The following is a 16,871-nucleotide window of genomic DNA, read 5'->3' on the forward strand; positions in this document are numbered from 1 at the left end:
AGACTATATTACCTTAGTAGTAAAGTCCCTTTAAGACTTGAGCGAGCCAAGTTTGTCCCAATCTGTCAGTGTCATTTTTACTCTTTCCTTAAGCCTGACAAAGCCCAGGGAAATAGGAACTTTTGGTGTACTGAAGAGTAGCTAGATAGAATATAATTCACATAACTTAAAGTGTACTATGATTATTTTGTTGAACAAGTGTTTCAAAGAAGAAAGCTGATTGAGTAATTGTGTTCACAAAAGTCTGATATTCCCTGATTTTGTCTCTTGTGCCATTCTCTTAACTCTATCTTATCAGCCCAGAGTTGCTAGATTGTTCAGCTAGTACTAGCAGGATAGGTATAGATTATAACTGAAATAGAATGATCATATTCTATAAAAAGTTTTGCACTGAGTAGCCACCTTGCTAGTTTTCATTTTCCCAGGTTTCCTTTGCCCAGATTTATAACAATCAATGTTAGAAATTTTATAGAGTAGAATCAGTTCGTTTGGAACTGATGATATAGACAAAGAATTATAAAATGTTAATCCCAAAAGGAACCCTAGAGATAATCTATTTTAACACTTACTTTACAGATGAGGAAACTGAAGCTTAGATAGTAAAAAGCTTGCTCAGAATCACATATCTAGTGTTTTCAGTCTCTCTACTTAACATTACTGTTCATCATACTTCTTGAATCCTTTTCTCCAAAATATTAGATGTCTTTAAAAATAGCCATGTTTTCATTGCAATAGTTTATTTCCCAAACTAGCCTTCATATTTCTGGTCATTGTTGTCATTTCATGTATCACTAATGATACTGAAGACAGAGCCTTCGCAGAACAGATCAATGTAGAAAAAAAATTTATAATGTACAGACAGTAATCAGAAGGTTTTTGTAACTTGTCTTATGGTGAAGATTTTTATAGACTCAAAAAACTAGGTCATACTGCTTTCTGGTTCTTGTTAGAGAATCCCAAGGCACTGCTTTTTTTTTCCCCTCTCTTTCTTGATACTTGAAAGTGACCTTATTTAACAATAACTCTGAAGTTCTCTCTCTATACAACATTGTTGCCCTGTGGCTGTACATTGTTGGCTGAACTTTCCTAATTTTTTCCTCTTTATAGCTCAGTTTGAGACCAACAGTGGCAGAGCTACAAGCAAGAAGGATTCTTCGGTTTAATGAGTACGTTGAGGTCACTGATTCTCCTGATTATGACCGCCGAGCAGACAAACCTTGGGCCAGACTAACACCTGCAGATAAGGCAAGAACTACAGTAGATCTATCTCTAAATTTATTTTTTTCCATTAAATATCAAACTATCCCTACATATCCTCTTTAAGTCTTTCCTAAAAAAGCTAAATGTCATCTGTTGCTCTGCCAGTCAATATCAAACACATTTCCACTGGTTTTTCTCTTAATTTTGCAGCAGCAACTGCCAATAGCACGGAACCCAAGGGATATGGAGTACACTTGAGAATTCATTGATATGAAAAATTATTCCATGAGCAAATTTGTCTTAGCAGTCTAGCATGGGCCTTCTCTATAATCTAGGTCTTCCTGTGTTCGAAGCTATCTTTCCATCCACTATGTCAATCTACTTCTCATATTGTGCCAAAATTTTTATCAAAATTTCTGTAGCATTATGGCTTTATCATCAAAATTTCCAATGAGTTGCATTCATCCAGTGTCTTAAACTTATCCATGACTGTAAAGTTGATCTTTTGGGAGTTGGTATGTTCTGGCTTAATATAGTTTCTAAAAGTATATATTTTGCAACCAAAAATAGGTGTAGGCATTGGAACATCATGAATAAGTGGGTTTTCCCCATATGTGCATAATCTTTAATCCTCCATATTGGCATGATATAGTCTCTTGGCCAGCAGATGAACTTTGTGAGTGAAAGAATCTACTGAATCACTTACAAATGCTTTCTAGAGCAACTTTCCTTTATTACATAACCTACTTTCTTTTAAGAGTAAATGGCCAAGATTTGTACTTTAATAACCAAGACATGATCCTATCCATACAACTGGGAAATAAAGAAAAATTTGTCAACAGGAAAACCTGTTGATTAAATATTTTGGAACAATTCTGCCATACTTAGAGGATTCATTGAATAGCAACACTGATGTCAATTAATTATTGTGGCACTACACCAAAAATGCTTCTTTTTGGCCATCTGTTTTCAAACCTCAATTTTTGGCATTTTTAGACATCTAAAACCAGAAAAGGACTACTTTCCATTCTTTAAAGAAAATTTAATAATGAATGTATTAATCTACATGTTATACAGATATGTTTCAAGTGATTCATGGTCTCCCTAATATCAGTATTCCCTCTAATGGCATACATAGTAAACCCTTCATACTTGTTAGTGTTATTCCATAAATCCTTTTGTGAAGTAGGGCATCTTTCTTTAGTACTTTATTGTAATTTGTGATCATAAAATAATTAGATTAGGACTTGAATAGAATTGAACTGATGACGTGACTAATGCCGAGGTGAAGTGGCTTTCTCAAGTAATATAGCTAGCAAGCTTCAAAGTCAATTTATCTCTTGACCTGTCTATCCTTTTTCTCACATGCTTATTACCATGTGACTAGCCCTTCTTCTGCAGTCATGCAAGTTATTCTTGATATTACTGTCCAGTATTCCAATGGAATTCCAAGCCAGTATTCCAAATAACTTGGAATTTTGAGCCAGAAGATTGGCTCAAAGATAGGATAAAATTCCCAGCTCTGCTTTCTGCTACCTATGTAATCTGGTCAAGATGCTTTACAAAGATGAGTCTCATTTTCATCTGGAAAAAAAAGAACAAAGAGAAGATGAGACTGAAAACATCATAAGATATACTAAAATAGTATTCATAAGTTGTGCTAGAAACAATGCAGCAAATTCCTACTGGCATAATAGATGATACAATCAGAAAATGTCAAGTCATGTCAGTAAGCATTTATTAAGCATTTACTATGTATCAGACATTGTGCTTAGCATTAAGGATACAAATAAAAGCAAATATACAAACAACAACAAAAAAGAGAAAGTTTGGTAATGAATGTATGAATCTCAAGAACCTTACCCTCTAATAGTAGAGACAACTTGCAAACAACTATATTATTACAAATAAGATATAGACAGAATAAGTTTAAGACTATCTGATGGGGAAGATAGTACTTATTGCAAGAAAAAAGGACTTTAGCAGAGACTAGAATGAAGCCAGAAGATAAAAATGCTGAGGGGACACCATTCAGCTTTAAGGAACAACCAATGAAAATGTTTGAGATAAGCATTAGAGTTAGATAGAGTGCAAGAAATAGCAAGGAATCCAGTGTCACCAGATCACAAAGTATATGGAGTAGAAGGAAGTATTTAAAAAACTGGAAGGTACCTGATTATAAAGGGCTTTAAAAGCCAAAAAGAAAATTTTGGGTTTTTTGTTTTACTTTGTTTTTTAATCCTGGAGATAATAGAGAACTATTGAAATTGAATGAATGAAGTAGTGGGGAGATGACATGATGAGACTTGAGTTTTAGGAAGATGAGTTTGACAGCTGAATGGAAGATGGGAGTGGGGAGAGATTTAAGGCATGAACACCAACCAAGAGGCTTTCATAGTCCAGGAACAAAGTACTAAGGGCCTAAACCAGATGGTGTCATTATCCAAGTGGAGAAGGAAACATATAAAAGAGATGTTGTAAAAATAAAACAATAGGATTTGGCAACAATTTGGATAAGAAAGGTGAGAGAAAGTGAGAAGTCCAGGATGACACCTTGGTTGTGATCCTGGACGGAAGGAAAGTAGAATAAGGAAATTAAAGAGGGGAAAGTTTGAAGGGATAAGGAAAGAGTTGAGTTTTGAACATGTTGAATTTAACATGTCTACAAGATATTTGGTGCAAAATGTCCAATAGACATTGGAAATGTGAGCATAGAAGTCAGGAGAAAGGTTAAAACTAGTCAAATGGATTTGGGGATCTTAAGTATAGAGATAATAATTGAATCCATGAGAACTAATGAGATTACCAAGTGAAACAAAAGAGAGAGAAGAGCACACCCACAATTAAGGAATTAAACCTGTGTGAAGATCCATAAGAGAGTTTGAAATGGAACAATCATCTAGATAGGCAGAGAACAGGGGAGAGTAGTGTCTCAAAAATTGTAGAGAGAAGAGAGATCAAGGATAAGAGAGTGAGAAATAGTGCTAAAAGTTGAAGGGAAATCAAGAAGGGTGAGGATTGAGAAAAGGCCATTAAATATGACAGTTAAGAAATTATTGTAGGAGAAAACAGTTTTAGGGGAAAGGTCAGAAGGAATGAAGTAAACAAATATTTATTATGTATCTGCTATGTGCCAGGCTAGATATAGACATTACAAATATATAATTTATTCCTCAGAACTCTGTAAGTGCGATTATTATCCCCATTTTTTTTACTTAAGTAAATTTTGTTATGGTGCAGAAATCTTGTACTAAAAACAAGGATTCTTAGAAGGTGCTAAGTGGAATTGTTGAGACAATGGTTTATCTAGTTTAGCATGGTGATTCATAGTTCTCTAGTTCAGTACATGTACTTAGTACTTAATATAGTTCTATAAGATTCACACCTAAGATGATGTAATTATAATAGAGTATATAATAGCCTGCAGGGACTGAGAGACAGATTCATTCTATCATCTACCTTTGTGGTGACTGGAGGCTGAAACACAAGTCCTTGGACTCAGAGAGATTCACTATCTCACACCACCATGGTAACTGGCCTCCTGCACTTCCCCCACTGAGACCAAGACCAATCTGAAAGACTTTCAAGAAAGGTAACCCAGGCCCCAGGCAAGGAGACAATAAAGAATTCGGACTTTGGACTTTAGCACCTAGCTATTCTTGCAGTAATTGCTCTGCTGAAAAGAAGGCTGCTCCAAGACCTCCAGAAAACCAAACAGGAGCACTACAAATTGAGGCAACCAACAGTTAAGAGCTTGTCCAGTATTACACAGTTAATAAGTGTCTGATCTGAATTCAGCTCTTCCTGATTATTGGTCCAGCAGTCGGTCCACTAGGTCCCCTAATTGCCTTTTACCTAGACCACTGAGAGTTAATACTGAACAGAAATGACAAGATAAAATGTAAATGAACTGGAGGGAGGGGTATATGCAAAATAAATACTTAGTGATTTTCTGGGAGGGAGGGACATTTAAGAGAATTGGGAAAGGCCTATTGAAGGAACTAGCATAAGAAGAGAACCTTAGAGGGAACTGTGGGTTTCAGGAGACAGAGGTGAAGAGAGAGAGCATTTCAGGTATGGGGAATAAGTAGCCTGTGCAAAATCAAAGAAGTGACTGATACAGTGTCCTATGTGAATTTACATGACAGGGAGTAATAGATAATCATCCTGAAAAGCTACAATGCAGGCAGATAATAAAGGGGTTTGGATGCAATAAAAAAATAGCTAATAGATACTCTCAATAGTAATACAAAAATCAGCAAGGTGGAATTTGCGGGGAGGAGTGACTATTGAGTTCTAGTTAAGACACATTGAATTTGAGATGGCAGGATAGAAATTTTAGAGCAAGCAGTCGGAAATGTGGGACCTGGAGCACAGGAGGGAAAGAAGGTCTGAATATGTAGATTTGGGAATTATTTGGAGTAAAAAAGGAGCATCTGGAGAATCTAACAATCCATATGATATTCTTTCTGTGTTTAGATTTCCTCCATAACACTAGCCAAAAATTTCAAGAAACGTGTCTTCTCATTTTACATGTTTTATATTAATACTTAGATTATCAAATGAAATTGTCTATCATATCTTACATTTTACCATATGAAAACCATTGTTTTAAGAGAGTACTTCTGGGCTGTGATTTGCTTCTTCATGGAAAGTTTTTTGATTACAAAAGATTAAAAAGCATCTATGATCTGTTGTATAAGATTGTCTTCAAAAACCTGCACATTTCTTTTTTTATATGTCGTATACATAAATTACAACATTCTCACAAAGACTTTATACAGATAAGAAAGTAGAAAAGTGAACGGCTCATTGGTTACTATTGTCTTCTCTGTTGCATTTTTCTTGGTACTAATACTGCCAATATTTTTTTCATCTTTGAAATCTTTACTTCTTGAAACACCTTGACCTATGAATACCCTTTGTGTCACGTCTATCATGTTCTTCTAGTGCCCATATTTGATCAGATTTAGCTACTATGGTTACCATTTCCATTTCTTTACATAGCACATGAAATACTTAACTTTGTGGAATCCCATGCTAGTCATTCCAATAACATAAGTGGACAAAATTATTGGCTATAGAAATTATTCCAGATGTGTTCCATTTCATGTCTATTTGTTGTCTACCTCTCAGTTTCATCTATAAATATTTTTCAGATGACCTGGCTTAGCTGTTTCAAGCCTAGATTTTTCTAGGCTTATTTTTCATTACACTGTGTTGTGCTTTCTGAAATGTTTTATCTTATAACCTTCCATTCTCCATAGTGTTTTGGATTTTACTCTGGCACTATCCTCATTTGATACCTCTTCCTTTTCTTTTTTTTTTTTTTTCAATTTAATGCTTATTGTTTAATAATTATCAGGTCCAGGTTAATTTCTTTAAGTTCTTAAAATATGTATGAGTGTTTTTTTTTAATAACTTTTTATTGACAGAACCCATGCCAGGGTAATTTTTTACAGCATTATCCCTTGCATTCACTTCTGTTCCGATTTTTCCCCTCCCTCCCTCCACCCCCTCCCCCAGATGGCAAGCAGTCCTTTACATGTTAAATAGGTTACAGTGCATGATACCCCTTCCTTTTCAAGGAGGTCAAGTATTAGTTGGCTAAGTCCATTTCTGAATTCTTTGAGCTCAAACATTAGTTTTATGTCAGTGAGTATTCTTTAAGAAATGGTGATAATGAAATCTAGTGCCTTTGTTTTTATCCATTAGTCATTTTTAGAAGCCAACTGCTTTTTGTAATAGGCCAGTTGAGGGTTGCTGTATATAGATAGATAGATAGATAGATAGATAGATAGATAGATAGATAGATAGATAGATAGCATCTTTGACCTTCATCCTCTCTTCTAATTTTTGGTAGGTTTGGACCTTTGACCTTTATTATAAGCAATCAATGATAACCAAAGAGATGTTTCTATAATGACTGAAATCTGTAGGCAATACCATCCTACATACTCCCTCATTGTCAATCTCTTTAAATACAATCATTTTCACTTAGGATTTTTTTTTCATCTAAAACGTTATATGACTCATTGAGGAAGCAGTACATAGGCATGAGATTTCTAAGTAATCTTTAAGCTTTTGCTTTCTTTCATTTCTTAATCTTTAAAACCATATTTGTTTTCATTTTTTCTGTTTAATTAATCATTTTATTAATTATGCTAGTAGATAATTAATAAAAGAGGTCAGTGCCACTCACTAAATGCCTGTGGATCAAACCATATTTCTACAATAATTTTCATCTTCTTCTGTGTTCATCTTCTATATAGAAGTTATAAAGTCTGTATAGAAAATATCTGTTTTGGGGGTTTCCATGCCCAAATAATTTATTACCAAGTGACTGACCTCATCTCCTTGTAATGAACATCCATATTTTTAGCTTAGGCTCATCCTTGAATAGCAACCTCACTCTTTTTCAAGTGTCAATATTCCAAAATTTTCCAGCTCATCTTAAAATGGTAATTTTAATTGAAAGCGTACTTGTGATGTTAGTGAACACTTAATTGAACTTATGAACAAATTAGATTTAAAAGATTTATAGCTTAACACTTTGGATCATATCTCCATTATGAATCAGACAGAAGTAAAGTGATTTTCCTAGGATAACATCATTAGTGTCTGATGAAGAATTGGGTTTTCCTAACTATTTTCCTGATATCCAACACTCTAAATACTATGCCAGTTAGCTGCCTTTTAAAATATATTGCATGGCCCACTATGGCCAGTACTCTCCTACACATATTTGTGTGTGCATGTGTGAGAGCTCACACACACACACACACACACACACACCCACACCACTACCAGTGAATACCCAATTATAAAGCGCTGAATTAGCATCTCTTTTCTCAAGGGGTCCAAGACTAGGACAAATATGTCAACAGAGAGGGACAAACAATAAGGACAAATCATGTGGCTTTGAAAAGGATCTAGCTCTAGACATACTAAACATATTCCATGGGGTAGAAGTGGAAGACTGAATTTCCTTAAACTACAACCCTGGCACATTTTCTGGTTGTAGGTAAATTCTACTCTTCCCATATTTCTTTCTCCCATTCCAAATTCTTCTTAGTATCATCTGGGACATCATGAAGCCATTTAATTTCTGGCTTTGACATCTAGGAGCCCTCCTAATCAGAAAAGTTCTATATTGTCATTTGCTCAGCCTGTTATTCAGATTCATTCCAATTCTGTGTTCTATGGTTTCTAATGCTTTTGGGTTTCCACTTTATCTTATTCTGAATCCTTATCCTTTATAACTTACAGAACAATTCAAGGAGAATTGATCTTATGTTTTCTCCCTTTCCTTGGTTATATCCCCAAAGTTATTCATGACTCTAAGACTCTAAGAAGAAATAAGTTTAGATTATATATTGCTGAGAATTAAAGATGCAGTTCTGCTACTCTTATTGTAATTAAAGTGCCATGAGATACTCCTAAATTCAGTTCGGAGATATAGCAGTTTCCTTGTCATTCTTGGCAGAAGCTTATTTGCTTTTGCAAGGAGCTTGAGATTTAGTCAGCAACTATAAATTTGGGAAAAATCTAGACCAGTCTCTATGATTATCTCACTAGGAAAAAGGTGAAGAGTTTTGTTATCTTTCCTCTACTGGACCAGGAAGTCTATTCAAAAACACCTCTATATTCTGCCACTACATGGTGCAGTTAGAAACATATGTCTTAAAGAACAATTAGGAACAACTGTGGAAGGCTGACACCTTCAGTTGGCAAGAGGGTAAATCATTTGCTTTACTCATGTTTTTAAGGAGTAGCAGTCATTGAAAACAAATTTGCAGGAATCGTCAGTTACTTCTAAACAGAAAATTTTTTTGGCAGTTGATCACGGATACAGCCATGCAGACTAGAATGGTTCCTGAACAGCCCTAAAGGGCTCTCATGAATTTAGCCTTTTCTATTACAGTTATCCTTTCCATATCACAACTTTCCTCATTGATGTTTTGATGTATTGAAATATCGATATATCAAGTTGGCATAAGAAATTAAATGGGAATTTTGAAAAAGTTTTGCAAAAGTTTAGAAACTTAGAAATGCATAAAATATATGGATAGTGTTATAAAATCAAATCCAATTTTATAGTAAGGTACATAAAAACCTCATAAAAGAAAAAGAATAAAATTCAGACTTTTTTCTCATACAAAGGGAGAGCCCAAAAATTTTAACATGGATTTTTCAGATCATGGGGGGCACCAACATTCCTAATCACTCTGATGGGGAAGGATAATTGCATGTATTCTTAGAAATGCAGTATAATCAAAATATAAGAAGAAACTAAGAAAGTCTTTGACAACTGGAGTTTCAGTAGCTAGGTTCAACTAGTAGTCTGGAATAATTTAGTACATTATCCATGATATACTCCCTTAGGAACTCACAAAAGGGAAAAGAATCCTTTGAATTGTATGGAGCTGGCTGTGGTTCATCTAACTACAGAACTGTTCTTCTATTGAGGACAATGAGTTTGGTCTGCTTCTGTATTAATGCTTCAGTTTGTATCCCTGTGTTTATTCAGAGAAATCCCTGAAACAGCTGGTAGCTTAATTTGTACCCTCTGAAAGAAAGGATTCAAATTAATAGTCATGCAAAGGAGCTTAGGTTGGGGATTCTTTGGGGAGAGGAAGAGAAGAAGGGGAAGCAAGGGAAAAAGGAGGTAGTTCTGTTTATTTTCAAAGATCCCTTTCTCTATTCCAGTTCCTTATGTATTTAACTGTTTATTATTCATGTAATTTATTTTCTCTTTGCTTAACATTCTTTTAATTGCCTGATGGATATGTAGCATTTGGCATTAGGTGAAGGATGAGACAAGAAAATGAAATTTACTTGAAAAAGTACATGTATACACACACACACACACACACACACACACACACAGGTTAAATTCCCAGATGTTATTATTCATTTATGTCCAAGTAATGATTCCGTTTTGAGTTTTCTTGGCAAAAAATGCTAAAGTGGTTTGCTGTTTCCTTCTCCAGCTCATTTTACAGATGAGAAAATTCAGGCAAATAGGGTTAAGTGACTTGCCCTAAGTCACATAGCTAATAAGTGTTTGCAGCCACATTTGAACTCAGAAAGATGAGTCTTCCTGACTCCAAGTCTGATACTCTATCCACTGTACCACCTAGTTACCCTACCAAATTCCCATATATTCAAGGCAAAATAAAGGACACAACATAGTCTCATGCTGCTGCTACTGAATTTAAATGATGAGTATGTGAAGCAAGCAGAATTTCTTGGTGATATTATTTCAAGAACAGAAGGAGAAGGTAGCTTGAAACATGTCCTATAATTCTCAGAAGTATTAGGGAGCTCTATAAAAGGTGTAATTTTTTTTTTTTTTAATGAAGGTAAATGTTAGATCTGATGCTTGAGAGAACAAAGAGAAAAGCTGTGATGTTCAATGAACTATGATGATGAGAATGATGATGATGATGGTGATATAGCAAATGCTTATATAGCACTTTAAAGTTTGCCCTTTGTATATGTTATCTCAGGTGACTTTCATAGCAATCCTCAAAGGTAGATGTGTTATTATTATCCCCTAAAGAGGGAAACCAAAAATGAGAGTTGTTAAATGACTTGCCCAGGTTTCTGAGGTAAGGTTAAACTCTAGTCGTCTTGTGTCTAAGTCCAACTCACTTTCTGCTATGATACCACCATTATATAAGGTTAATATCCATAAGATTTTTATACTCAAAGAAAAAAATGACATTTAAATACTTTAAAATTATGCATGGAATGAATTTTTTTAATTCAGTAAAAAAATTTTGTTTTAAATTTTAAAATTCACATGAAAATACTTTTCAATTAAATATATAAATAAATATACTAAGAGTCTGTTGGATGGAAAATATAGCCCTTGGTACAAGAGCTAGTATAATATTTAGCCAAGAAAGTGGATGCATTAATAGGACTGATTAGACATCTACAAACAACTCTGCTTATGCTATTGATATTTTGGATTTGTGATTTAAACAATGTGGGTGTTGTTTCTGCCAATGTAGATCACAATACTTTGGTAACTTCAAATTCCTTGTGATTACCGTCCCTTTCTTCCCTAACCTCTCCATCTATATGTGTACTATGCTGTAGGCCTTCCTCAAGTCATTTTAACATCACAGAATTGTTAATGTAGCATTCAGGCTAAAATGTCTCCTCTTTCTCACCACATAATGAACCTACTTCTTTTTCCATCCATACAAATCCTTGATAAAAAATGTCTTTTACATTATTCCTCATTATTAATAAGGTTGCCCAGAAAGGAGCCTTATTGTAGTGGAAAGATCTTTGAACTGGAAGTAAAAAGACCCAGGTTTGAGTTCCAACTTCTAATGTAATTTTCTTTAAGGGACGCCTATATAGTAGCATTGAGGGACCAGTACAATGCTCCTAGCATGCAGGATACCAAATTGCCCTTCCCAGCACCACTGCTAAGCTATATTACTTTAGTGCTAGTTAGGGTTTAGTGGAAATAAGGTATCTGTAACAGAGAAAGGCTCAGCACTTTAAAAATAAAGTGACCAGGGTACCGCTACCCAAATACTCTCTCAACAAATGAATCTCAAGACAGTGGTAATCCAAACTCTACTTGACACTTCTAGAGATAGGAAAGATATGAGAGTCAATGCCTGATCTGAATCAAGAGTCTATATACTTTGTTTACATAAGGTAGATAGTTAAACCAATGCTGTTTGCCTATTTTTTCTTTCATTGATAAGGCTTGGTAGTATTTGGAGGCCTAATGAAACTGATACATTTTGGAATGAGGTTATTTAAAACAGTAGTATCAAAATTTTTTTTGATAATACATTTTTTTCAGAAAAAGGTTGAGTATGTGCCCTCACTATCGGTATATTTATTTTTAAATTATATATAAATACATGTAGTACTAATGATTATGTTTATTACAAAATTTATCCCAAAGTTAAATTTTAAAAGGATAGGATAAAGATGGAATCATAGTTTAACAAAGAGGCAATTGAAAGACATTGGAGTTTACTGAAAAGAGTGTGGTATGGTTAGATTTGTATTTTTAAGAAAGTCATGGCTGTGTGAAGATTGGTTTGGGTAGAGGAGAAACTACAGGCATGAGGACTAGTTAGGAGGCTCTTAGAATTGTCCAGGTTAGAGTAAGAAAGAACTAAATTAGGGTGATGGATCTGTGAGTAAAAGTAAGGAAAAAGATACAAGAGATACTAAAATAGGAGAAATTATTAGATTTGGCAACTGATTAGCAGTGAAGATGACACTGAAGTTTTGAACCTGGATAACTGGAAGGATGTCTTTAGCAATAATAGATAGGGAAAGTTCAGGAGATGGGTGGATTTAGAGTAAATGATAATATAAAGGGACTAAATCTGAACCACCCAAATTAAAAAAGGGAAGAAGGTAGTCATGGCTCATCCCTAGTCACTGCCCCAGAAAGCAGAGCCTTTCCCCACTGAAGAATACCTCTTCTTGCTAAGAGGCTTCACAATTAATATGTAGCTTGTAAGTAAGGAAGTTAGAAGTTTTCTGAGGACAAGGAAGGAATATTGGGGAATAAAAGTAGCTGTGATTATCCTGGAGACAAACCTAGGATTGACTATCATATGGAAGGAGGGAATGCCACCCATCCCCCCCACCTTCTGGCTGATCATATGCCCTTTGGGAACTTGCCTTGATCCTCGTTTTGGAGACCACTGCTCTACATTAACATGAATGATATATGCATCCAGTATAGACACATAGAATGTATACTAGATGATTTTATTGAAAGTAAGTTATAGGAATTTTAGTACAAAATTACTTATAAAGATACTTAAAAAAAAGATACTGAAAAGTTCATTGACATGAGTATTTTATCTAATAAAACACAAACCTGTTCTCCCATTCAACTCTTCTCCACATCTGTTAGTAAATCCTCCCAAAAATGTTGACCTAACAGGTTGGTTGAAATCTTGTTCTTATTACATGATTAGATGTGTGGTGTTCTCTTCTATTTTATAATATATATGATGGTTCTCTCTGGGAGCAGGTTTCTTGGGGAGGTTTTCTGGAGGCAACCTTAGTTTCAGTTCAAAGTAACAATCACCCCAAATGCAGCCAGCTGATAAAATCCAAACATTTATTTCCTCCTTCCAAGTCTTGTTTCTTTCCTTGGGCCCAGTTAGCTTTCCCAACTCCTGGCAATCTTCCGAAGTTACTAACTTACTGAAGCTCTAAGAGCTTTTTATATGTGATCTCTTAAAGGTGTGAACCCAAAGGTTGACTCATCCTCTGAGAGAGTGAGATTGTGGGTTTCTGACTTGTGAATCTCCCGAACTTGTGAACTCCAATGTGTGAACTCTCAAAGGTGTGAGCTCTGATGTGTGAATTCTTAAAGATGTAAACCCAAGCACACAAGCTTTGCTTCCATCAATTCCATTGAGTTATCACCTTGTTTCAAGTTCTGGCTCATAACATCTCCCTGTAGGATCAGATCAATCATACTAAACCATGCTAAATTAGATAATTATTGTCTCTACCAATTCTAATGACTTAATACTTTGTAAGGATTCCAACGTAGACATCTTTTCCAGACATGCATTTATTTGGTGACATCCTTCATGCCATTTCTCCGGTGTATAGTACCTCTTTGATCCTATGTTGCAGCTTGCTAATACTCACTGTATACTTCTCCAGTGTCGTTTGAATGATTCTCAATTTTAATTATTAACAAGAATATAGTGTTCTGCCATAGTTTAACCATATAGCAATCAATGAAGACAGTTATTTCAAAAAGAAGCTAGGAATCATTAAACAGCTACATAGTTTCTCAGAGTAAATCCAATTTGTTCTCTTCTTGGTCAATTCTGGACCCAGTTCACTATAAATATACAGTGTCTTTCAAAGTATATCTATAAAGAATGTAACTCTATAGTTTGTCCAGCTAATTTCATATTGTAGTTGGTTATCAGGCAGCCTTCAGTCACTTAGATTTTTTTGTTTGTTTTTTTGTGTGAATAGATAGGTTAAACTGCTTTGAGAGATTATAGATCCTCTTTAGGGGATTCAGCAATGTTACTGTACTTGATATATTCCATACAATTTCATCCATAAAGAGAATTATCTTCAGGATCAGAAGGAAATCAATCTTCTATTTGAATTCTTTACTATATTCTCCATGAATGTTTTGCCAAGTATACATCTCGCTAATTTATATCTCAATTGATATTAATAATCAGAAAATCATTGAACAAACTTCCCTTTTTTTACTTGGAAAAATATTTATTATTCACAAAATAAACTAAAATTCAGTTTCTTAAATGTGTTCCTTTTTTGTCATTTTCTATTTTAAGGACTTCTATGAGAAAATCATTTTCTAATCTTGATTAAGTTGAACAGAAACTTTAGTACTTCCTGCATTATTATTTTTAGCTTGCCACCCACAATAAAATCATGCCAATATTTTAATGTACAGTTGGAAATATTAAAAAAAAATCTGTAGAAAAGTAGGGGGCAAGGTTGGGAAGGGAAATGTTGGTGAAATTTTATGGGTATTATGTTTCTTGTTAATTTCATCTTTATTAATGTCAAAAATAAAATCCTCTTTGTTTTGGAATTTAATAATAAGATCCTATATTTTCTATCTTTAGTGAAACGTTTCTTTGTAAGTCAAAGCTAAGAATCACATAAGTCACTGAAAGTTATTGTTAGAGATGCCACTTGAAAATCATTAGTATTTTAACATCAATATCAGATATTTGGTTGTTCATCTAAGAATTTGTATGGTAAACAACCAATCATGTCACATCATATCATTACTTGTGAAATTTGCTGGGCATTGTATCACCATTTGTGATTTTAGTTGAAGATTGAGAATATTTAGCTATTAGATATCTACTTCATTGCATTGAACTGGGGGATATCTGAAATTGAAAGCTCAAATCTTTGTATTTTTTTTTGTATTTTCCGCATACAGTCCCCACAATTCATTAAAAAAAAAAAATTCCCTCATCTTGGTATCTATATATCTCCACAGATAATGTATTATGTACATCAGCAATAACCAACATTCATTGTGACTCCATAGAATGGATCCCAATATGCTGTAGTAAAAAGGGGGAGAGGAGTAGAAGGAAAGAAGTTGAAAAAGTATGGATTTGGAACTGCAGAGAAGGAAAGAGTCAACAGATTGAGAAAAAAAAATGAGGAAATGATTGAATGTGCTAACTTCCAGAGGAGATGGAGTGAAATATGGGTAGCCTTGACAAGGGAGAGGTCACTTCTTTCTCGGATATTAGGTCCAAGGGAAGAGTGGGCAGGTGAAGATATGGAGGAGTTTTGAGGTATGACATTCAGGGGTTGATGATAAGTAGCATTTCCATAGCAGTTTAATGTTTCAAATTTACCTTTGTTATCTCACTGGTATCCTTGCTATAATTGTGCAATGTAAATGTAATAGATATTATTATCATTCCTGTTTTATATATGAAGAAACAGACTCAGAGGTTCATTGACTTTTCCAGCATCACATTAACTGTGGCAGTCTGAGATACTATTTGAATCTTGGACTTCTGACACTGAATTCTGCTGCTCCTTGAGATGAGAGATCTCATAATTGGTGGCCCAAATTTGCTTATCAAAATAAGAGGCAATCTTATCTACTAGGAGAAAAAAATAACTGGTTGTGAGAGCTTAAGGATTAATTTGAACTGCCACCACAGGGGGATTGTGTTAGGGAGTCATTCAAAAAAGAATAAAAACATTGAGGGTCCAATTGAAGTTAAATAACATGAAGTTGTAATGGATCTAGAAGGCAGATACTGATTTCTTATAGTAGTATTGAGCCACTCTGAATGAGGACCAGAGAATTTGGATCAAAGAGGTGATCCAAAATTTACCATTAATACAGCATGAATTGTGATGACAAGAATACAACAGAATCAAGAATGAATCGTGATAGAATTAATTAATTACAGAGATAAGATTCCAAGTAAAAGAATGAGTTTTGAGAAGGGACTAGGATGGTGTGGAATGACTGAGTTGAATTGAGTATGAAGAATACATGTAATAGTGCTGAAACAGTGGTAGAGATGCAAAGACAAATTATGAGAGAGGGAAATTTTAAGAGTTCAAGGTTATGTAGATGGTTCAACTTAAGGTGATGCTAAGAGCTAAGATATGATGTTCTCGTGAGTGGCAGAGCTGGAGAGAGTGTCATGGGAGTAAAGGAAATTGATTCATTTGGAAGTCTAGTCATTGACAGGAATATTAATATGAATATTTACATCCAAATTTGAGCAGAAGAATTTGTAAGCCAGTTATTGAATTCCTTGAAAAAAGAAGGGGAGTGACTTGGAGATTGTCAAATGATAATTAGCAACAAAAATTGGCAACAAGTGATAATGGTAGATGTAACGGGAAAAAATACTAGTGGAAAGCAAGGAAGGCCATAAACTCTTCTTCTTAACTTCATATGCTTGAAGGTAGCAGAAAAGAAGCAGCTAGTACTAGAGAAAATGTGGAGAAAGCTATATTCTTATGAATGCAAGGAATATGAAAATTTGCGAGGAAAAGACTTAAGATAAAGAATTCATTAATTATACAACAAATAAGACTGTCTACAGAGCCTGGAACATGGGTAAATGCTAACTCAATGTATGTCATTATGTTTTACCTACCTTTGTTTA

At 34.6% G+C, this 16,871-nt stretch overlaps 1 protein-coding gene across 4 annotated transcripts in view; it reads left to right on the plus strand.

Annotated features, from left to right (window-relative positions):
• The window catches only part of PHACTR2 (phosphatase and actin regulator 2), a 247,433-nt gene that overhangs the window by 207,227 nt on the left and 23,335 nt on the right, over window positions 1–16,871 (plus strand). For all 4 annotated transcript variants that reach the window (XM_051997880.1, XM_051997879.1, XM_051997882.1 and 1 more), the window contains one exon: window positions 1,108–1,245. In XM_051997880.1, the coding sequence (XP_051853840.1) occupies window positions 1,108–1,245 (138 nt within the window). The remainder of the gene's footprint in view (window positions 1–1,107; window positions 1,246–16,871) is intronic.

This window comes from Antechinus flavipes, chromosome 4, assembly GCF_016432865.1.
Source record: "Antechinus flavipes isolate AdamAnt ecotype Samford, QLD, Australia chromosome 4, AdamAnt_v2, whole genome shotgun sequence".
In the NCBI taxonomy this organism is placed as follows: domain Eukaryota; kingdom Metazoa; phylum Chordata; class Mammalia; order Dasyuromorphia; family Dasyuridae; genus Antechinus; species Antechinus flavipes.